This window comes from Stegodyphus dumicola, chromosome 7, assembly GCF_044657685.1.
Source record: "Stegodyphus dumicola isolate Sdum_Otavi_A_Nest chromosome 7, ASM4465768v1".
NCBI lineage: Eukaryota > Metazoa > Arthropoda > Arachnida > Araneae > Eresidae > Stegodyphus > Stegodyphus dumicola.
In genome coordinates, this window is record NC_140774.1 from 188,013,253 (window position 1) to 188,037,285 (window position 24,033).

Sequence of the window (24,033 nt, forward strand, 5' to 3'; positions counted from 1 at the left end):
GCTAAATTTGCGCATGCGTGGATGTGTCTACAACTTTCCCGCGCTGTTCTTCTGCTCGATTGATTTCCCGCGTTCGCTCTGCTTGTTTTGTGACAGCGAAATCTTCTGTAGAACGCCGCTTCGTTTTAACGTCTCTCTGATTGGTCGACGCTTATCCCAAACTCGGCGTAAAGTTGAAAACTTTGAACCCTATGCCACGAGCCCTAAACCAGATTTTGTGACGTTGCACAGACTGGTTGCCTTGGCAACGGAGCTCGGCTTTAACCACTTATGCCCTTTACGCCCCCGTCTGAACGAAGCTTTAGGGGACCTAGTCGCCAAATCCTAGGTGCGGAGAATCATCATCCACAACCCTTTTAGTTCGGGCGCCATTTGAGAGTCATTAGGTTATTTTGAGGCCAGAGACATGAAAAATTATCAAACGCCTTCGCCAGGAATCGAACCACGGATCTCTGGAATACCGGCCCAGCGTACAGAACCAATACGCCACGAAGGACGTTAGGAAAGTGGGAGAAATACCTTATATATCCCCCTTTTTTAAGGGCGGCATTGGTTTTCAGGGGACCCACTCGCCAAATCCTGGGCGTGGAGAAACCTCATCCAACAACCTTTTAGTTCGGGCGCCACTGTAGAGATATTAGGTATTGTTGCGTGCGTACGGGTTCGTTATGAAATGAATGCACAAGTCCGATGAAAAATGAACAAAAATTTATTATTATCACAACAGAAATGCTTAAATTTTCTCAAATTATCATGCAGTATCACAATATCTCACAGTAGTTATCTTTTAACTACTTAAATGTACAATAGAACGTAATTCAAAACAGCTAAAGAACGCTAATCCGCGAATTCGCTATAATCAACAACGGCAGTTTTCTAAACAACAACAAACTAAGCAACTACTCCAAACTGAGATGTTTTCCTCCTTTTATAAGATTTTAAAATCACGCGCTAGAATTTTTCAGCACTTTCTCGAAATCAAAAAGAGATATTTATTTATTTAACGCACGCGCTCTTGTATTTTTAATTTTTCCGGCTTAGCTTTCTTTTAATATTCGTCATGCGCTGCACTGAGCGAGAAATAAAACCATTTAATTTATAATTGAACTAACATTAGCTTTTTAAATACCAAATTCCTAACACTGCCCCCTTCCCAAGGACTGCACGTCCCGGGCAGTACAATCCCTGGACAGGAAGCTAAGCTTACAACTGTGGCATAAATGCAACTGAGGCATAAACATTGCATTACAATATCAAACAACATGAACAATAAATGCAATAACTAACTTAAACAAATCAAATGCTAGCAAATACTAAATATAAAACAAATACTAAATATAAATCAAATACTAAATGCAAATCAAATACTAAATACAAATCAAATCAAATACACATTTAAAAATAAAAAGGACCATGGTCTTATACTATTTACAATTATTTACATTACGTACTATGGCTATAGTAATGAGCTAACCTAACCTGTCGTAGAGAACGACTTTAGGATCAGAGTTCGAAGACTTATGGATCCGAACTACGAGGTCATTCAGGCTGTTTAGGACTGTGTGGTGATCATCCCAAGGTGACTGTAATTTCGGCCTGAGTCCTTTTCGTTGAATCGGGTTCCACAACCACACCTTGTCTCCTTTGTTGGATCTATGTCCAGTAGCTCTCGTATTGTATCTGGTCTTCACTTTCTCCGTGACCAAGTTCACTCGCTTTCGTACGGAACGGTGCATCACTTCAAAACGGGCCTGGGCATCTTGGATGTGTTCCTCAGGCGATGAAGGCGCATCCGTATGGCGATCAAACAGGCGGTCACAAGGCAGACGAAGGTCTCGACCGAAGAGAATCCGGGATGGAGAATAGCTGGTAGTCTTGCGTTTCTTTTCGACCCTAGCATGATTTCGGCAGCTTCCCGAGCTCGATCTTTCGGACAAGGCGTCGACATTTCCAGGCGAGGATCCCTTTTGAGGATGGATAGTCATGCCATCAGATGCTGAAAGCAGCTTATTGTTTTTGAAATCTAAGGAAAAATTGTATTTCCTTAAAAAGTTCAATCCGAGTATGCATGGATCTGTAATATCCGCCACATATGCCGTGTGATGGTAGGCGGCACTTCCAAACGTGATGTTTACGTTTAACTTCCCAGTTATGTCGATCTTGTCACCAGACGCAGTCTGAAGGGTAACACAGGATGGCGTCCAAATAAGTTTATCTTTAAACTGTTCAGGTAAATCTTTCCTAATGATGGTAACATTAGCTCCTGTGTCAATGATCATATTGCAAGGAACTCCATGGATATTCCCATTGATGGACAGTCCGTTATTGTTGCCACTCACTATAGAGATCTTAAGCGCTTTAAAACAGGGTTTTTCATTATCTGGCAACCTCCGTTCCTTGGTATGGTCATTAATTTGTTTCCTGCGCCGTTGCTCAGAAATTGTCTCAATTTTCGTACCCTGGGGTGTTCTGCAATTCTTTCGTACGTGGCCTTCAGCTCCACAGTTCCAGCACTTTGGTTTCTTGTCAGTCCTTTTCCTTCCCGTGGCATTTAATTGTCTGTTTAAATCGTATGCCTTATTTTCCGTGCTCTGGGGAGTTCTGAAGTTCCTTCGTAGGTGGCCTTCAACACCGCAATTCCAGCACTTTAGGGTCGGTTTTGTTTCACCACTATTCCGTCTTAAAGCATTCACTGGTCTTGTCAACTCATCCGTTTCATTATTCGTGCCCTGGGGTGTTCTGCAATGCCGTCGTAGGTGACCTTCAGAACCACATCTCCAACATCTTACAGCCACTTTGTTCTCACTGCTACTCCGTATCAAAGCATCGACTTGTCTGGATAAATCATCTAAACGAGCCATCAATTGGTCCCCTGGGTCGTGGACTCGCACAGCTCTGACTGGGTAGCGATCCCTAAGAGTTGCTTGCTGGGCTGCCTCCAATTTCATGGCGTACACTAGAGCGCTTTTCATATCTTTAACATCCGCCATTCGCAGTACTTTCTGTATTTCAGGGTCCCGGATGCCATCGATGAAATACTGCAGGGACAGGATTTCCCTCGTTTCTCTCGGGCACTCCGTAAAGGCGAGGTGGGACAGCCTTTCAACATCCGTGGCGAGTTCCTGGAGTGATTCGGTGGGCTTCTGTTGACGGGATTTTAATTGAAGCCTGCTGTAGTCTTTTAAACACTTCTCGCCAAAGCGCAGCTCCAATGCGCCGGATAGAGCTTCGAAGTCAAGTCTTTGGTTTTCTGGAAGCATCTGCAGGATATCCGCTGCGTCTGCTCTCAGAGAAGCGGCGAGATGACAGGGCTTAGTTTGGGAATCCCATCCATTCGCATCCGAAACGATAGAAAATTGTGTTTTATACACTTGCCAGGATGTCTTCCCATCATATGTAGATAACTTCAGAGATGGACGAGCAGGCATCGGTAAGAATTTAAAACCCTCAGAATTGCTTCCTTCTCTCGCTATGCTCTTCTTTAAAGTGTCAACTTCTTTTGCAACAGCAGCAGAAACCCTTTCCTCAATTTGTTGTTGGACGGCTGATACTCTCTCTTCTATATGTTCTTTAACAGAAGAAATTCTTTCTTCTACTTGTTCTTTAACCGAAGAAACTCTTTCTTCTATTTGTCCAACTTTAGTTTCAACCGCGTCTATTCTGCCTTCCATAGCCTCAAATTTATTTTCTATTACGCAGGTAATTTCTCTTTTCATTTCGTCCTGACCTGCTTTCATCTCATTTTTAAGAGATTTCATCTCTTCCTTAACGGATTCCTGGCCCAATTTCATTTCTCCTTTAACGGATTCCTGGCCCAACTTCATTTCTCCTTTAATGGATTCCTGGCCCAACTTCATTTCTTCTTTAACGGACCTAATTTCTTCTTTAACAGAGTCTTTCATTTCTTCTTTAAATGTAGCAAAGGCTACCATGAATTGTTTTAACTGTTCTTCCATCGCTCTTGTGATTGGCATTCAAAATCCCACTTCTGACACCAAAAATTGTTGCGTGCGTACGGGTTCGTTATGAAATGAATGCACAAGTCCGATGAAAAATGAACAAAAATTTATTATTATCACAACAGAAATGCTTAAATTTTCTCAAATTATCATGCAGTATCACAATATCTCACAGTAGTTATCTTTTAACTACTTAAATGTACAATAGAACGTAATTCAAAACAGCTAAAGAACGCTAATCCGCGAATTCGCTATAATCAACAACGGCAGTTTTCTAAACAACAACAAACTAAGCAACTACTCCAAACTGAGATGTTTTCCTCCTTTTATAAGATTTTAAAATCACGCGCTAGAATTTTCCAGCACTTTCTCGAAATCAAAAAGAGATATTTATTTATTTAACGCACGCGCTCTTGTATTTTTAATTTTTCCGGCTTAGCTTTCTTTTAATATTCGTCACGCGCTGCACTGCGCGAGAAATAAAACCATTTAATTTATAATTGAACTAACATTAGCTTTTTAAATACCAAATTCGTAAAAGTATTTTTTGGAAGCAGGCAAAATGAAAATTAGCAACGCCTTCGCCGGGACTCGAACCACGGTTCTCTCGAATACACGCGGAGCTTGCTGATCACTACACTACAGAGGCATGTTAAGAAGGTGGGAGAAATACCTTTTAACCAAACCTACAGTGTTTGTGTACAATGTTCAGAATATTGTTGTCCCTCGATTATAGTTTGTTGTTGATGAATGACGGCCGACACATTGAACATTTCTTATAAAGAACATAGTCATTGCTAAAAATCAATTATTATGCTAATTATTGCTTTTGTTATCATATGAAGCGCCATCTGTTGGCCGTTTTAAGCACTTTTGTTTGCTTTCAATAAAAGCCCATGACATTTCAAGAATGTGTGTCAGTTTTTACCTCTTTACCTACATTATTCAATTGCTTATTTGAATTTTCAAACGTTGACGACTTTTGGGTCATCCGGTATTTTAATACCTATCTGAGAAACATTTCTTTATGAGATGTACTACAATTTCAGTCGCTATTGAAGGGTATAAACTGAGAAGAGGCTTTTGTTTAGGTAATACTTTTCTCGGTTGTTTTTGATTTCTTTTGCTTTATCCTGTACCACTGGATGCTCTTATTCATAAACTCAATATTCCGGATTTCCCTGGCGAAATCAGAAATATCACTTATCCTTAGTTAATCAATGGATATTTTACCGTATGCATTAGAAACATATATAGAAGCAGTTTTGGTCGGAGAATTACAGATCTCATTATTGAGCGATGCAAGACATCTCTATGGCATCAAATGAAAGGAAATCTACCAATGATATTTTTCTTTATGCAGCGAAATCTAAGATTACGGATGGCTGGAATTATTAATACATAAATTTACATAGCTTTCCAGTCGGCATTATTGACACAGTTTACTCCTATTTGACGGACAAATACTTGGACTTTTATTCTGAAAATGCTTACTGAATCTCCAGAGATGTCTTAGGCCAAGTGCTAAGGGGTTTTCAGTTAGCTTCTGTTAATTCAGTATTTACGTGAAAGACTTTTGTTGTCCCTAGACATTACCCATGCAATTTATTCTGAAGGAAACGTGATTCTATCCCATTACAGCAATGAAAGTTTAATCGCTACAGTGTCATGCTCATTAAATTGTTATGAACATGGTGAAAATTTCAATTATATTGTTTACGAATTTTGTATTTAGTTAGCTATTTTTGGTAGAATTGTAATTAAAATTGTTTTATTTCCCCGCGTAATGCAGCGCTTGACGAGTTTTAAGAGAAAGTTAAGCCGGAAAAGTAAAATTACAGGAGCACGCGCATTTAATAAATAGATATCTCATAATTTATATTTAAATTGCAATAAATGCAATGAGATACATTCCGATGACATCAGAGATCACGTGACTTATGCATAGCTAATGTAAACAAACAATGCAGATGGCCTCAGAGATCACATGACTTATGTATAGCTAATGTAAACAACAAGGTCATTCTTCTTCTTCTTCTCTTGCGGAATGTATCTCATTGTGTGTTAGCTGTAAATGAAATCCTAATCTTTCGCTTTCCAGAAACCTCAAGAAATTAAAAATTACCAGAATGTTCTCGTGCATGATTAAAAAGCTTTAAAAAGCCGGAGGAAAACATCTCAGTTCAGTTGTTTGCTTAGTTTGTTGATGGATTGTAGAGAATTCGCGATGAGATCAGGTTAGGTTTCTATGTATTTTGGATTGCGTTTTATTTAACGTTTCAGTAGTTTAAAATATAACTGCTGTGCGAGATTGTACGAATATCTGAGGAAAAATTTCAGCTGTTACGAAACCGTACACACGCAACAATATTTTTATAAGAGAAGTACACTCTAAAGCCAAAACATTATAACCACCTATCAATAACGAGTTGGGCCACCTTTGCCGCGCAACACAGCTTCAACCCGCCTTGGCATGAATGCCACAAGTTCTTGATAGATGGCCGGAGACAGATTGTACCAGATGTTGTAACAACGGTCAGGGAAATCCGAGATATTGCGAATTGGTGGTCTTTGACCTCTGAGCTGCCATCCCATGACATCCCAAATGTATTCTATCGGATTGAGATCCGGTGAGTTAGGCGCGAGGACATTAACTGGAAATCAGCATCATGTTCCTGGAACCACTCCAACACAATTGTAGCCTTGTGACACGGGGCGTTGTCCTGTTGGAACATTCCATTTCCAGCTGGAAAAACAGAGGCCATGTAAGAGTGCAACTGGTCCGCAATGATGTTCAGATACCCTGTAGCATTCATGGTATGCTCTACCATAACCATGGGTCCCAGAGACGCCCAAGAGAACGTCCCCCAGAGCATAATACCGCCACCACCGACCTGTGTATGACCTACTATACATTGAGGGAGCAACTGTTTGCCTGAAAGACGATGTATCCTGACACGGCCATCGGCGTTATGAATGACAAACCATGATTCATCAGACCAGGCAACTCTCTCCCACTGATCCATGGACCAGTCGCGATGTTCCCGGACCCAGCGCAGGCGCAGTGGGCGATGACGCTTGGTCAGCAAAGGCACACGAGCGGGACGTTTGCTGCGTAGCCCCATATCCAACAGTGTCCGCTGAACAGTGTGCTCCGATACTTTTCTGCTTATCCCTGCATTGTATTCGGCTGTCAGCTGAGCCACTGTCTGGCTCCGGTTTTGCTTCATCATACGAGACAGTCTCCGACAACCTTTTTCTTTGATAGCGTGGGGACGTCCAACACCATGTCGTCTACTGCTGGTTTCACTGTCATTCATCCACTTTTCATACGTACTAACAACTGTAGATCGCGAACAACCCACGAGTCGTGCAGTTTCGGAAATACTTGTTCCGAGCCTTCTAGCCATTAGAATCTGCCTTCTAGTCGCTTAGATCCGTAACCTTTCCCATCACACACAGAAGTAAGTGAAAGAATGATTCTTCAGACTCTCCAGCAGCAGTTAAATACCACTTCCACCTGATGACGTGCCTTCCACGTCATCCAGGCGCATTGATCGCAAAATGTAGGGCTGGTGATAATGTTTTGGCTCTTGAATGTAGTAAATTCTGCTTCTTCGCATATATATAAACAATTAATTTATAATTAATTTATAATTAGAAAACATTTTTGACACCATCTCCAAGGAGCAGAAATTCAATTTAAAACCATGAATCATTAAAAGAAAAAAATGTTTTTAGTCAGTATTTTAATTAGTATTATAATTTAGTATTTTCTAGATCTCTACTGCTTTAAAAACATAAAAATCTGTAAAGAAAAACTCTTAAAAAAAAAAAAAAATTAAAAATTTTAAATATTGAAAAAGTAGTTATTGTCATTGACCGCAGATTAACTGTCTTGTCAAGGGGAACAAACCAATCTACCATCAATTAGCAATAACTGAATTAAGTGAGAGTGCTTCTTCTTTCTTCCTAGTAAACATCCAATTATATGTCTGCCAGAACAAAATCATACGTCACGAACATACTCAACCAATAGAGAAACATTAGCCCATTTAAGCCAAAAGAGCCTTCATAAACAAAATAAATTAGGAAATAATCCTTTAAATTTAAGTTGCTCATGAAGTACACGACTAAACGATATCCTTACTTTAGAAGAGCTATCCCCCGACGCTTTCATTTTCAAGCTCAAATTAAGCAGTAAAAACAAAAGTTATACATTTTTCTAACATTAAAATGTTATACAAAATCAAAAGAAGATCAAAATTGGCATAATCCTTTAAAGCTTACTAAAAGTAGTTAATTAAAAATTTAAAAATCAAACTCAATAAGGAAGTTAACTTACTTGCCCGCAAAAATATAAAACGAAATGGCTGGAAATGCAACTGTATCCATTGATGGAATGTAAGAGTTGTTGTCGTAAAAAGTCTATTTAAGGTAGTTAAGTCTTAAATTGGTGAAGAAATATCTTGAAAGTTTCTTGGAGATAATATATTGAAAGTAGACTGGTACTAAAATAGCGCTTAAAGATAAACTTATGTTACTGTGAAAGACCGAAATTGGAGAATGTCGACTTTCACCGGAGAATGTCAACATTCACCAAATACGTCGGTGAAAGATCGAATATTGCATTATATTCTTGTACATTCGGACCCTCACCGGTATATGTCGACAATCACAGATATGCTCTGGTGTAGGTCGAAATTTTCGAAGATATACGTAAATTTATGTTTGGCATATTTGTTGAAAGCGATAATAACAAAAATGTGGTTTGCGGACCTTGTTAAAATTATTTCAAAGAACGATGTGTCTTTTTTACCGCTCGTCTACAATGTAAAAAGATAGGAAAGAGGTGCCTATTTTTCGTTCCGGCATAATGGAAGTGTAAGGAAAATAGGTTGCAATATATTAAGAATTTCGCCAATTATTCTTGGCACAAACTAAACAAATTGCGCCAAGATATATGTTTGAATTTCTCCGTAAATTTAGCACTAAATTTTACAAAATTTAATATCTAGACATAATTTGAGTCGTTGAATCGTAATATGTAAAACAATTGGCATGTTATTTCAGAAAAAGTCCGATTTTGTATCAAAATACTTATGTTAGAATAATGCTATATATAAATATAATATATATCCTAAGTCGCGCTTTTGAGGCATGAAAAAGCCAATTTGAAATTTTGTCAATCGGCCCAGTAGAACGGGAGATATAGAACTGTCCCAATTTTACTTCCTTGTACGAAGTAAAAAGGAAGTATTGTAATCGCGAAAAGTTTCAGGCAGCATAATTCAACGAAAATATCCATTTTGACCGCTATCGAATGCAATTTAACGATGTTTTTGCATCATATCTGTACGTAAGGACACAATAAAAGACTCTTTTCCTTCAAAAAAATTATAAAACTGCTTTAAAATTAATTCTGAAGAGAAAGTTTCGTGGCGTCTGTACGAACGTATGTACGTATCTCACATAACTCACAAACGAGTAGCCTCAGAATGTTGAAATTTTGTATATAGGACTGCTATAACATGTAGATGTGCACCTCGTATTTTGGTTGCAATCGGCTGCACCAAACGTATATAAATATATTTATACATATGTCCACTCTATTACCCGGCTCAGTGATCTCAGTTTCTCTACTCTTATATGTTTGTAAATTGTACATTTTTTGCTTTAAAAATGATTGAATTATGTTGTTTTTATCTTCCGGTTAAAGATTTTATGCCTTTAATAAATCTGTGTGCAATATTTTTAGAATTATCAGCAATTTTAAAGTTGTTTAATTGCCTCTAAGCCTGTTTTTAATGGCTGCCATTGATGTTTACATTTGAAACACGAGACTAGTGGATTTGTTGCCAATCTAGAGAAACTTAGCTTCGCAACAACAAAGATAACGCATTCATTTATTATTGCCAATTAAATGATGCTTAATTCTTTCTGGAATTTTTTCGAGGAAATAAGTGATAGAGATTTGCTTCGTAATTTTTAATATAGATATTTTGAGTTTATTTTTGCCTAATCGCGAAGTGAGAACTGAATTAATTAAATGAGAAATATTGAATCGTCTGTGAGAAACTGTTTCTTTTTTGTTTTGTTTGCTTAATTTCTTTTATACATCCTTCTAGCTTTATTATAGTATTTGAATAGAACATGTGGCAACGATTAGATAATTCTATTCTTAATATGATATAAATTTTGTGCATTCTGAGTTATAATATGAAAGAAATATAATACTGTTAAGTAAACCTATCGCCAGAGTGTGGCTATGGTAAACAAAGTGAATTTTAAAGAATGCATTTATTCTATTGTGGTTTATGCGCTGTCGGCGAAGTAGGTTTAATTCAACCTAATAAGTTTAAATAAAATGCAAGAAAAAATGCGTATAATTTAATATTCCGTACAAGGAAGTCATGTGGTGTACACATCAGATTTTTTATTTTGCGCAATGTACATACGTACAGACTTCACGAAAAAGTCTCTTGTGAATCCATTTTAAATCAGTTTTATAATTCGTTCAGGGGAAAAGAGTCCTTTATGTGCAGATATCATGCAAAAAAAGAAAAAAAAAAAAAAAAAAAAAAAACGCTAAATTGCATTCAGGTCAAAATGGCTAGGTTCTTTAAAATAAGGCACCCGGAATTTTTCATGATTACAATAATACTTCCCTTACTTCGTACAAGGAAGTAAAAAAATGTAGCTCTTCTCTTTACGATAATTTCATTTGCGTAATATGTTTAAGTAAATCCCTGTAAGTTTCAATAGAACGTTGTTTCCTATTATTCTCTAGGTTTTTTAGGGTAGGGAAACTAAACCGTAAAATGAGCCATAAAAACACTACGACTAAAAGAACTTTTATGTGTAGTAAAGGACACCGAGGGCAAAATATACTTACACATTTAGATACCGCATAATACTAAATTTCCTTTAATTCAAAATTTAAGCATTTCTGCAAATTGTAATTTGAAATTAATGCTGCGAAATGAATGCCTTTTTGATGAAACATATTTCTTTAGGAATTCTATTCCGAAAACTTAACATAAAAATCTGATGTGTACACCACATGACTTCCTTGTACGGAATATTAAATTATACGCATTTTTTCATTTCGTTTAAACTTATTGGATTGAATTAAAACTACTTCGCCCACAGCGCATAAACCACAATAGAATAAATGCATTCTTTAAAATTCACTCTAGTATTTGTTTACCATAGCGACACTCTGGCGCTAGATTCACTTAACAGTATTATATTTCGTTCATATTATAACTCATAATGCACAAAATTTATATCATTTAAAAAATAGAATTATCTGATCGTCCCCACATGTTCTATTCAAATATTATAATAAAGCTAGAATGATGTATAAAAGAAATTAAGCAAACAAAACAAAAAAGAACAGTTTTTCACAGACGATTGAATATTTCTCATTCAATTAATTCAGTTCTCACTTCGCGAGAAGGCAAAAATAAATAAAAACTCAAAATATCTATTTTGAAAATTACGAAGTAAATCTTAAGCACTTATTTCCTCGAAAAAATTCCAGAAAGAATTAAGCATGATTTAATTCGCAATAATAAATGAAGGCGTTATCTTTGTTGTTGCGAAGCTAAGTTTCTCTAGATTGGTAACAAATCCACTAGTCTGCTGTTTCAAATGTAAACAATCAATGGCAGCCATGAAAATAAAGGTTTAGCGGCAGTTAAACAACTTTAAAATTGTTGATAATACTAAAAATATTGCACACGGATTTACTAAAGGCATAAAATCCTTAACCGGAAGATAAAAACAACATAATTCAATCATTTTTAAAGCAAAAAATGTACAATTTACAAGTATATAAGATTAAAGGAACTGAGATCACTGAGCCGGGTAACAGAGTGGATATATATATAAATATATTTATATACGTTTGGTGCGGCCGATTGCTACCAAAATACGAGATGCACATCTACATGTTATAGCAGTCCTATATACAAAATTTCAACGTTCTGAGTCTACTCGTTTTTGAGTTATGCGAGATACGTACATACGTTCGTACAGACGCGACGAAAAATTATCTTCAGAATTCATTTTAAAGCAGTTTTATAATTTTTTTGAAGGGAAAGAGTATTTTATTCTGTCCTTACGTACAGATATGATGCAAAAACATCGTTAAATTGCATTCGATAGCGGTCAAAATGGATATTTTCGTTGAAATATGCTGTCTGAAACTTTTCGCGATTACAATACTTCCTTTTTACTTCGTACAAGGAAGTAAAAGCGTCCCAAACCAAGCTTCATTTATAATCATCAAAAAGGTTTCTTATCGATATCTAGAGTAGTTCTGACTGTTTGAGTATGAACATTTTTGACTAATTCTGCAATGGAATAAACTTTTTTAATGGACAGTTTTCTTCTGAGGGGCACAGAGAAAAATTCAGATTTTATATATTTTTACTAAAAGGTGTCACGTGGTCAAAACTGCAGTAATGTGAAAGCCTCCCTCGTTTGATTCAGTATTTAAAACTACAAAAAAGCGTTTAAGCGAAATTTAATCATGTACAGATAATTCTTTCAAAACATCTATTTAATTGTTTACTGCAAATTATATTTACATAAAATTTATTTACATATACAAATCAACGCTTGTATAATTGCACATTTAATTACGAAATAGTAAAATGTAAGTAATATATATATAACTGTAGATTTAGTACTTAAATGTCTGTGAAGTACATTTTGCTGTGGGCTTTATAAAAGTAAATGCTGTTTTAATCTGCCTACAGTCTATAATGTGTAACGTGTATACGAGCCAGTTTCCCTTAGAAAGTCCTCCACAAAGGCATCCCTCCCCTTAGGCAGATAGCCCTCGAGGCTTTGCCATAATCACACACATACATCTACAGTCTATATTGCTTATATCACATAGTACAATTTTATATAATATATATCCTCGATGAGAATTTTTGAAAGTAAATTTTACATTTAAAGTAATATTTACCTTTCCGTTGCATCCCAGTACCTAAAAAATAAAAGAAAACTAACTTTATTAATAAATCATGATTTTTTAACAATGTAACGTTTGCAACAAATATGTCAGATTTTCAACAAAAACAACATCTAACACTAATCAGCTAAAGTTTAAAAGTTGTAAATATGCTACTGCAAAACGTAAGTGATTATAAAATACGGCAATTAAGTACTTATGTTTGAAAATAAGTATTTTGCAAAGAAGTGTGCAGATCTATTTCAGTGTTATAAATCTGCACATTTTGTAGAGATATTATGTTATTTCGAAGCAGGAAAGATGAAAAAAAATGAGCATTGCCCTCTCGGGACTCGAACCACGGATCTCTCGAATATGCGTCGAGCGTGCTGACCCCTACACCACGGAAGCATGCTAAGAAGGCGGGAGAAATACCTTATATACTCCTCCTTTTAAAGTCCGACTGGGGATTAGGGAACCCAATCGCCAAATCCTGGTGGTGGAGATTCATCATCCACCACCGTTTTAGCTCGGGCGCCACTGTAGGGACATTAGCTTATTTCGAAGCAAGAGAGATGAAAAATGAGCAATGTCCTCTCGAAACTCGAACCACGGGGCTCTCGAATACGCTTCGAGCGTGCTGACCACTACATCTCGAAGGCTTGTTAACAAGGCAGAAGAAATACTTTATGTAAATTAGGATATTTAAACATAAACAGTTAATAACGGTGGTATGAAGTTAAATTATATATACCCTGCATCTACGTTACTTTATGTGTATATATGTAAACTTATACTGAGTAAAGAATGAAGTACGATAGTGAAACTTTCATGAAAGATAGAGGAATTTATGGCTATAAATATGCTGATAAACTGAAAAAGAGTTAAAAATATGCATGTAAACCTGTAACAGGTAAGCACAGATTAAGTTTATTTCAAATTAGCGAATAATGTAGTTACAGTATGTCACAAATGTTTTGATTAGAATTAATAATTTTTTGAAAACTATTGGCAAAAAATAAGACTATACTACCGCACTGCAGGCTAAGCAAAATTTAGAAGTTCTACGTATCCTTGAAAAGCAAATGCATAAAAACATTTCAATGTGAATGAAATCAGTTCTTTCTTTCCAAGCAACAACCAATTCGTAAACGACTTTTCTGTTGCCAAACCAGGAAACTGAAACTTTTGGCACTTCAGGTTAATACGTATGACGTCATGATTTAAATTTAATGTAATATAACAACTTTTTGTCAATATCAATAAGAGAATTAACCTGGGAATAACATATCGTGTCAGTTATACTAACCTGAAACAAAAACATTGCCAGCAGCAGTTATTAATTTAAAATACTGACGAGAAATTTTCGACGTACAATCACATGCTTTCTTCAATGTCAGAATATGAATTTATATAATAATAACATTAATGTTTGACAATGCTATTGTTATTCCGTATTTTGTAAAACTTACACATTATTGATTAACCCTTTCCGGCACGCTACTTTTTAAAGTTGGAGTTTTGATAAAAAAAAGGTAGGAAATTAATTAGGCCTAGAGTGGTACACAAGTAAAATTTTGTGAAGATAGCATTTATCGTTTATTTCTGCATGTGTGTCCAAAGTGGGCACACTGGTTGAATAAAGTTTCGAAAAGAGTGCTGAAACGAGCATTGTTGTCAATGAACTGACCGATGAGATGCGGAGAAATAGAGACTACAGACTCTCAGTTGTTCTAGATGATCGGTGAGCCCGGTCTGGGCACACTTAGGGTTCGCCGTTTGATTTTAGGCAAGATTTCAAGGTAAAAATTTAAAACTAATATAGACTAAGGAGATTAGCATACAGCCAAAAATAACATAGAAATTTCTTTCAAACAATTCCTCTTATACCCTAAAAAAATCTGGAAGATTTCCTTGAAAAATGAGGGTCTTAAAAAACTAAACATGGCTAAATTATATGGACTGGTTTGTGTTGAACTGCCATATACTATAAATAAAGAGGTTCAGAGTAACTTATAGTAACCTATATATACTTTTTCATTCAATTTTTCTGTGCGTACAGAAGGAAATTTTTAGGTGTGTCCAGACTGGACACACTGTGCCGCAAAGGGTTAACAAACAAACTCTTCTATTGGAAAGCGAGAAGTAGCAACATTTTTTTAAATAACTCATTTTTATCTCCAACTGTTGCCACTCGGAGAAATGAGTGCGACAATTAGCGTTTTAAGACTTTTTAATTAATATTTGAGCTGATTAAAATCGTTCGAAGATGATAATGGTCGAAATGGCTTTCCACGAATTTTTGGAATAGAAAATAGTATATTTAAAATTTGGAAACGATATTTTTATTTCATATTTTATACAACTTACGTTTTTTACTAAGAAACTCTAAGATTTGGAAACGAGCAGTGGCAACACTTTTCGAAGTAAAGCAGATTTTTATCTCCAGCTTCCGAGACTGTTGCCACTCGGAAAAATGAGGGCAAAAATTAGCGTTTTTCAGAATTTTAAATTAATATCTCTGCTAATTAAAGTCGTACGAAGATGATAATGGTCGAAATGGCTTCCCACGAGTTTTTGGAATCGGGAATAGTATAGTATATTTAAAATTTGGCAACGATATTTTTATTTTTTATTTTTTATAACTTGCAAAGTTTTTTAGTAAGAAACTTTAAGATTTGAAAACGAGCAGTGGCAACACTTTTCGAAGTAAAGCAGATTTTTATCTCCAGCTTCCGAGACTGTTGCCACTCGGAAAAATGAGGGCAAAAATTAGCGTTTTTCATAATTTTAAATTAATATCTCGGCTAATTAAAGTCGTACGAAGATGATAATGGTCGAAATGGCTTCCCACGAGTTTTTGGAATCGGGAATAGTATAGTATATTTAAAATTTGGCAACGATATTTTTATTTTTTATTTTTTATAACTTGCAAAGTTTTTTAGTAAGAAACTTTAAGATTTGAAAACGAGCAGTGGCAACACTTTTCGAAGTAAAGCAGATTTTTATCTCCAGCTTCCGAGACTGTTGCCACTCGGAAAAATGAGGGCAAAAATTAGCGTTTTTCATAATTTTAAATTAATATCTCGGCTAATTAAAGTCGTACGAAGCTGAGAATGGTCGAAATGGCTTCCCACGAATTTTTAGAATCCGGCGGGACTTCTCTCGAAACCCAACTCCTGCCGTCCTGGAGGAGATAATACCACAAACAACCAAACAGACGCGTATAGATTTTATATGGTATAGATATTAGAAACATAACTGGTGACAGAACTTCAATAAAACAAGCCAGCAATACAAAAGTATTCTTATAGACCTAACACATATTCTGTATCCTATATATGCTCTTACATCAGAAAGACAAATAAATACAACCAGGAACAATACAAGAAGTGCAAAATGTTTAAATCCCGAAATGTTAAAAATTCACCATTAAAATATTTTACCACTGGCAAAAATTTTATTAACCGATACTGAGTAACTAGACAAAATTATCATAGTTAGGCTTAATTAATAAAGTGCCATTTTGTTAAAAATGTGTTTTATGCTTTTTTATCGAGTATAAATTATTTTTAAATGAAAACCTAAACTTCTTAGTTAAATTTAAAAATAAGTTAAATATTCCAGCTGATTTTTAAAATACGAATCTCCCAATTGCTCCATATATCTAGAGTGCTACTGTATGTACTGTGTTTACTCTTCAAAAGGAATAAAGTCTTAATATTGAAATCATTAGCTCTAAGCAAGTATGTGCTACTTTTTTCACTTTTAACACTAAATGCTAATATGATCTGTTCTTAGAATATTATTACCAAAACTAGCGACAAAAATAACTTAAAAATTTGCATTACAAATAATATTTGCAGAAATCTTTTAGCTGGGAGCCATTCACTGCAATATCAAAAATCTTTGCAATCGGATGCACTCACGAAAAATACAATACAGTTTGACTTAGAATAGAATTTAAATCCACAAAAAATATTTAGCAAGTCAATAATGCTTGGTCTGTAAACGGAAAGCTGTAGTAACTAGTCTGCGGCAGACAGCCGCTAGTTTAGAATGTCAATTTCTCTAAACATTTTACTTGACATCTGACAGCCTAGATTGAAAATTTCTTTCAATGTTATTCGCAGTAACTCCCCAAGCAAGAGGTAGAGAATTCACTCATATGAAAAATGTAAAATGTTCGGGTTATAGTACAAAGGATTTCCTTGTGAGGCGTTCTCGGTAAGGCTAAATTTTAGACGTTAGCACAGAAAAGTCACATTTGATTGGAATATCGTATATCAGACTGCAAGTTATTTGTTCTTAACGACGCTTTGCTAATCGAGGCAAGTTTATAAAATACACTCTTAGACAAAAAAAAAAAAAAAAAAAAAAAAAAAAAAAAAAAAAAAAACACGCACCACGACGCACCAAGAAGATATAAATTAAATTAGACACATATTAATATGCATACAGGTTTCGACGGAAAATGCAAAATTTTACATTTAGGCTGCCAATGAATGAATGATCGTCGCTACAGCGCATCTGATCTGCGCAACTGGCAGGATATTTAAGAGGAGAAATTACGATTCCAGGTCACAAATTCTCCACGAATTTCATTCCGTATATGCTGGTAGACAGTAACTATACCTCGCATACAGGTGCGCGAACGATATGCGCAGATATCAGAATTTGAGAGAGGTCGTGTAGTGGGCTCAAGGAAGCCGGATGGTCTTATCGGCAAATAGCTCAACATTTGAGCAGGAGCGATGCCACTATTAGACGATGTTGGCAGGAATGGGTGAACTATGGCCGCACACAGCGTCAAGAAGGAAGCGGTAGGCCTAGAGAAACGACAGAACGTGAAGATCGAACAATCGTCAGAGCGGCACCCACAGCCCCAGATGCATCATTATCAACGATTGTACGTGCAACTAGTGCTTCAGTGACCGCAAGGACCATTCCATTCATAGACGGCTCACAGAAAGGGGGCTAAGGTCACGGCGCTCCTTGCGCCGACTACCATTGACCTCTGCACAATGTCAAGCCCGTTTGAAGTGGTGTCGGGCTCATTCGCACTGGAATGTCACTGACTGGAGTAGAATAATCTTCACAGTCATGAGCCCCGCTTTGAACTCAGCCCCGATGACTAGCGAAGGCGAGTCTGGAGACGCCCTGACAGCGGTGTGATACCAACCTACCTGCCTTCCAGCAGACAGGCCGACAACCAGGAGTGATGGTCTGAGGTGCCATTTCATTTGATAGTAGGAACCCTTTGGTTGGCATCCGTCGCAACTTTACAGCACAGCGATACGTCGACGAAGTTCTAAGGCCTGTCGTGTTGCCCTTCATGTCACGCCACCCTAGGCTTACATTTCAGAAAGATAATGCCCACGCCCACACTGCACATGTTTCTACTGCTTGCCTTAGTGCGTGCCGAACATTACCTTGGCCAGCAAGATCTCCGGATCTGTCTCCTATTGAGCACGTTTGGAGCATTATGGGCAGGGGTTTCCAACCAGCTCGGGATGTTGACGACCTAACGCACTTTGATAAAATTTGGCAAGATATTCCTTAGGAGGACATCCGCAACCTCTATCAATCGATGCCAAGCCAAGCCGAATAACTGCTTGCATAAGAGCCAGAGGTGGACAAACGCGTTACTGAATTTGTGAAGCTCTGTCACTTCAATAAATCATCCAATTTTCCTCAAACTGTAATCATTTGTTTTTCTGTACATGCGCATCACTTCTACCGATTTTCGTGCCATTCGCATAACTCCTTCTTGGTGCGTCGTTTTTTTTTGTCTAAGAGTGTATTTTCTCTTTCCTTTCTGTATGCCTTCGTGGTGTAGCAGTTAGCGCACTCCGCGCGTATTCAAGAGGTCCGGGTTCGAGTTCTGGGCAGGACGCTGCTCATGTTTCATGACTTCGACTTCTAAATAACCTAAAGTTTCTACAGTGGCGCCTAAACTAAAAGGTGGTGGATGATGATTCTTTACCACCAGGATTTGGCAACTGAGACCCCTAATTCCCATTTGGCTTTTTAAAGGGGAAGTATATATTTTCTCCCTCCTTTCTGCATGCCTTCGGGGTGTAACGGTAAGCACACTCGACGCGTGCTCCAAAGGTCCAGGTTCGAGTTCCGGCGAGGGCTTTGCACATTTTTCACGACTTCTGCTTCCAAATAACCTAATGTGTCTAGAAGTCGTATTAGTTTGACATTTACCTTTACATACTAGATTTGGAGAACGTTTTCAAGGAATCTTTGTAGTTTTCGTTTCAAATGTAAAATAAGAGTATGTAATTATTTTATTTAAAAGTAGAAGGCAGATTAGACGTAAACAAGATGTATTTCTTAATACAGTTATTGTTTAAATACAATAACTTTGCATTTAAACATTTTTATTCTGTTGTAAACTGTAATTTGTTTTCATAATTTAAGGAATCTTATTCAATAAGAAAGATAATTATGCAAATTTTGGCTACGGGTTTCGGTAGTGTCTTTTTACAATACGTTTTCCTACTTTACTAACATGTGACTATGACGGTTTCCTGTGTGCTCTAAGCAAGTGGTGTCAAATTCAACTTGCCTGTGGGACGTACACACGACCTGCAAACATCTGACGGGCCAGAATTCTTTTTTAACAAAATGAAATATTTTTATTTAACAAAATAAATAAAAATTTAAAAGCTTTCAGATTTTATATTGCGCCCTAAGAAGCCAATTTTCGTAATGTTTTGTGTGCTACCTTTATTTATTAAATATCACGTTCTTCGCACTTAAACCGCATAAAATTCAATTCAACAGCAATATCATAAAATATTTAAAAACAGCATATCTTTAGAATTTAGTGGTCGTACGGTTTTGCAGGGCTGACTTCACAATATGCCTATCCTCTCTGGCGTTAGTCAAGGGAGGGTGTTAAGATCCTGCATGCCGTTCAGTATGATCCTCAGCAATCCATTGTTTCTATATTCGCATGGCCCACCAGCGGCCGAGCGGTAAAGTCGCTGATCACTGGTAGTTCGGTCCGAGGTTCAAATCCCACGAACGGGCTGGCTGCATGGGCGTTTTCGTGGTTTTCCTCATGTGTAACGTGTATACGAGCCAGTTTCCCTTAGAAAGCCCTCCACGAAGGCATCCCTCCTCTTAGGCAGATAGCCCTAGTGTGCTTTGCCATAATTAAATACACCAACACCAACAATGTTCGCATGACAGCAGTTGGTTATCGACCAGTGCCGACTGGCGATATCACGAAACTATAATCTATAGTTTCGGTAGGCAACGATCCTGCCTCTACCGAATTTCGAAACTTGCTGTTAAACATCTCCTCTTCTTATTCGAGGCATAACGCGATATTCTGAGTAAACTCCCGACCTCACAAAGCACTTTACGAAATCGGCTACACAACTTTTCTTTTATGCAGTGCTTCAGATACCTTTCCCCCCTCCTGCGTCGTCTAAATGCGTTGAAATACTAATCATATGCTTATCCAAACTTCTACCTTTCATGCGATTTTGACGTTCGTCAGATCATTCCTTCCTCGTGTTGCAATTTTAATGGCCATCAGTGCATTTGCAAGAAATACGGGTACTCACGTATTAACGCAACCAGGCCAAAATTCGCATAAATTGCGAATTTACGGCAACCCTACGTATTATACGTAGTTTTGTAAAAAGAGCATTTGGACATTCACACAATTTTCCTGCATTTTCGTGCAAATTTTTGTAATTTATGAGAAAATAGCAGTGTACATGGATAAAGTCAAGAGTGTGCGCAATGCCATTTTTGTGCAATTCTGAGATGTTTTTTAAGTAAAAATAAGTCGATGTGTACATGGTTATGGCGAATACGGTTTTCAATCAGTGCTAAAAGCAATAGCCAAAAGATTTCCGCCGAAAAAAATAGTTCTGCAACTTATTCAAATTCGAAATCGGAAGGGTTTAATTGCTATTTTATATTTTAAAACAAAATAATATAAAAAACTGTATTAAAAATTATCTGTAATTAATAAGTGTACATTTTCTTTCTATTCATACTTTTTTACTCAAACTTACAAATAGCGCCAACCTGGTTGCGATAATACGTAAGTACCGAAATACGTTATAGGACATGTTCTAGAGCCGCGTGCTAGAAAAATGAAACAGATCTCTATTGCTTTCAAAAATAGATTTGTTTTAGAAAGTGAAAAATTTGAGTCACTGTTGTGGGTCTTAAGTGAATCTTGTAGCTTCTGTTCGAGTAAGCTAAATTGTTTGAAGTCAAAAGAGGTGACTCCTATGGATTTGGATTTTTGGCGGCCCTGTTCCGGGAACTTAAGCCCACTACAGGTCCACTCCCCCTTTGGGCACGTCGTAGAGGTTCAACCTCCACTATTACCCTCCAGGAGAGCAGCGCACCACCTGGGGACAGGCCCCAGGCAGCACCGGTCGTCTAATGCTCCTACCAGTCGCTTGGACGAGCCTGTCGCAGCGGGACATTACCCAGCGACCCCGGGGGAGACCCCCGGGTTACTAGAACCACGCCGCGCTAGGACGTGCCAGACTCCTGGGCCGGCCAATAAGTGACCTTTCCCAGAGCCTTCAGAACCACCAAGTTCATAAATTTTATACCCCCGTGGCCGAGACTGCCTAGGTACAGATCCTAGCCAGTAGCTTCGCAGAGTTCTCTACGTCGACACCCGGGGGGGAGAGGTGACTCCTAACAGGACTTTGACTACTAACTTTGACTACCCTTTGACTGCTAACGGGACATATATGTCACACTAAAATTTAACCTTGCAGCACGCGCGTATGCGCAAAATTTACTACAAATTCAGTTTTTAATGCACATTTTTCGCATATCGAAGCTGAGACAACTGAAGGTCATTTCTATTCGTCCTTTCTACCCTTCCCCACGTCATGGAATGTGCCAACAGGAAGTCATTTGACTTTTTTTTAATTGGGCTTTTGTGTGGCAGCTTTTTCGTAAAATTTACGATACGCCCGTGGTCGTGGGTGAAAATTCCAAAAATATTTTTTTCTCAAATATTTTGTAATTTTGTGTTATTAATTGCCGCGTATTATTTTAATTTGAATACATTTGGCAATTTTATATCGGTTTTCATGGTAAACAAATATGTGCAACCAGCTGATTTTGCTCGGATTCTTCAAGAATTATCTGATGAAGAAAAGGAAGACAAGGAAACCTTTGGATGGGAGAAAAATAGAGATCTCCACTCCTTATTTTATTTTATTTCTTAGAAATAAATAAAAATATTAAAGTTAGTTTAAAATGCGTTTTTGTAACCAGTAAGAAGTAAATTTCCTTGCAGAAGTAAGTAATGCTAAACTTACTTTTTTCCTACCAAGGTGTTTTCCTTTTTTATTGTCTATACTTGAATTTGATGAATATTAAAATTAGCTTCGATTTTAAAATATAATTATTAATTATAAATTTAAAATTTTCTGTAATGAAATGCATCATTGCATTTCCATCTCACTAACATAAGAACTTAAAAAAAATAATTTACTTATATGTGAATGCGATATCATTTGTATTTTACAATAATAAGATTAATATTTTATTTCGTAACAAATTTATTATCAATATTCACTCATTTCTGTCTGTCTTCATCAGCCAGAGCATTTCATAAGTGAAATAAAGTCTTATTTTGGTCTTAAAAGGAACAGCATATTTATTTTTACAATTTCCATTTTTGTTTGAAACATGTTACTTATTTTTTACATAAAAATATAACAAAATTTTAAGAAATAAAGCTTACGCAACGCTCATCCAGGAACACTCCAAGTAACGACGTTTTTAGCTCGACTCGTTGTTGCCACACGGAAAATCTTAATAACTATTGAAAACATCACATTATGTTGTCACTTAGGAAATCTTAATAATTATATAGAAACATTAAATTATGCTCCACTACAGAATCATCATTCAAACCCTTTTTAGTTTGGGCGCCACTGTAGAGACATTAGGAGTTTTTTTAAAGCAGGAAACGTGAAAAATGAGCAACGCCTTTCCCGGGATTCGAACCGCGGACCTCTGGAATACGCGCCCAGCGGGCAGACCACTACACCACGAAGGCACGCTAGAAAGCGGAAGAAATACCTTATAAAGTTATCACTTAAAAATTAACAAGAATAAGAAATAATTTTATGTATTATTTTTAGAATGGATTAACCCTAAAATAAACATTAATGTATCGGATCGTGAGTTATATCAGTTTAAAATTGAACGTGAGTGAAATATAAGTGTACACAGTTGATTACAATTGATCATGAGAAGTATAAGTGTACACAGTTGATTACAATTGATCATGAGTGAAATATAAGTGTACACAGTTGATTACAATTGATCATCAGAAGTATAAGTGTACACAGTTGATTACAATTGATCAAGAGTGAAATATAAGGGCGCATAGTTAATTACGATTGATAATGTGCGAAGTATAAGTGTCAGATAAAGTTTTAAGAGTACATAATTTTTTTTTATTTAAATATAAAAATTAGTTTAATGAAAAATTTTAAATATTTCTATTAAAATTCTTGGTCCTCAAACCTCTGTTTGTTTCCAGTGGTTTAAACTGTTTAGTACAAGTAAAGAAAGAGCGAGACAAAATATAAGAGATTTTAGAAAGATGGGTAAGGTTACGTGAGTCGTACCTCCAAGAAAACATAGACATAAATCGTTGGATCTGTAAAAAAAAAAAAAAAAATTATGTGGAATAATGATCTCTTGTAATGCCTTTACTGATATTTATTACCATAAAATTCCCTGCAATTTCTTTTGGATAAAATTAATAAAATTTATGGACACGAAATAAATACAACTTTTCTAAATCGTACCAACTATAGTTTAATTCGTACTACATTTAAAATTAGACAGTTATTATAAATCTTTCTTTTTCTCAATTAATTTTATTTATAGAATTTATTGTCGCCCAAATGTGGTTAGGGGAGCTTACTACAGTACTGCCTGAGTTCGAATCCCGGAGAAGACATGGATGTTTGTAAATGTGTAGTGTCGGGGCGGCATGGCGGCAACTCTAAATATGCATCGAGCCGAAAGTCCTCTCGTGTGGACTGGTGGAAGGGGGAGGGCTGGAAGACACCCGGACCCTCC

At 36.7% G+C, this 24,033-nt stretch overlaps 1 protein-coding gene across 1 annotated transcript in view; it reads right to left on the bottom strand.

The window, feature by feature from the left end:
* Window positions 1–24,033, bottom strand: part of LOC146996590 (uncharacterized) — an 85,278-nt gene that overhangs the window by 15,755 nt on the left and 45,490 nt on the right. Inside the window, exon 5 of the mRNA XM_085819794.1 lies at window positions 12,943–12,963. Within this exon, the coding sequence (XP_085675920.1) occupies window positions 12,943–12,963 (21 nt within the window). The remainder of the gene's footprint in view (window positions 1–12,942; window positions 12,964–24,033) is intronic.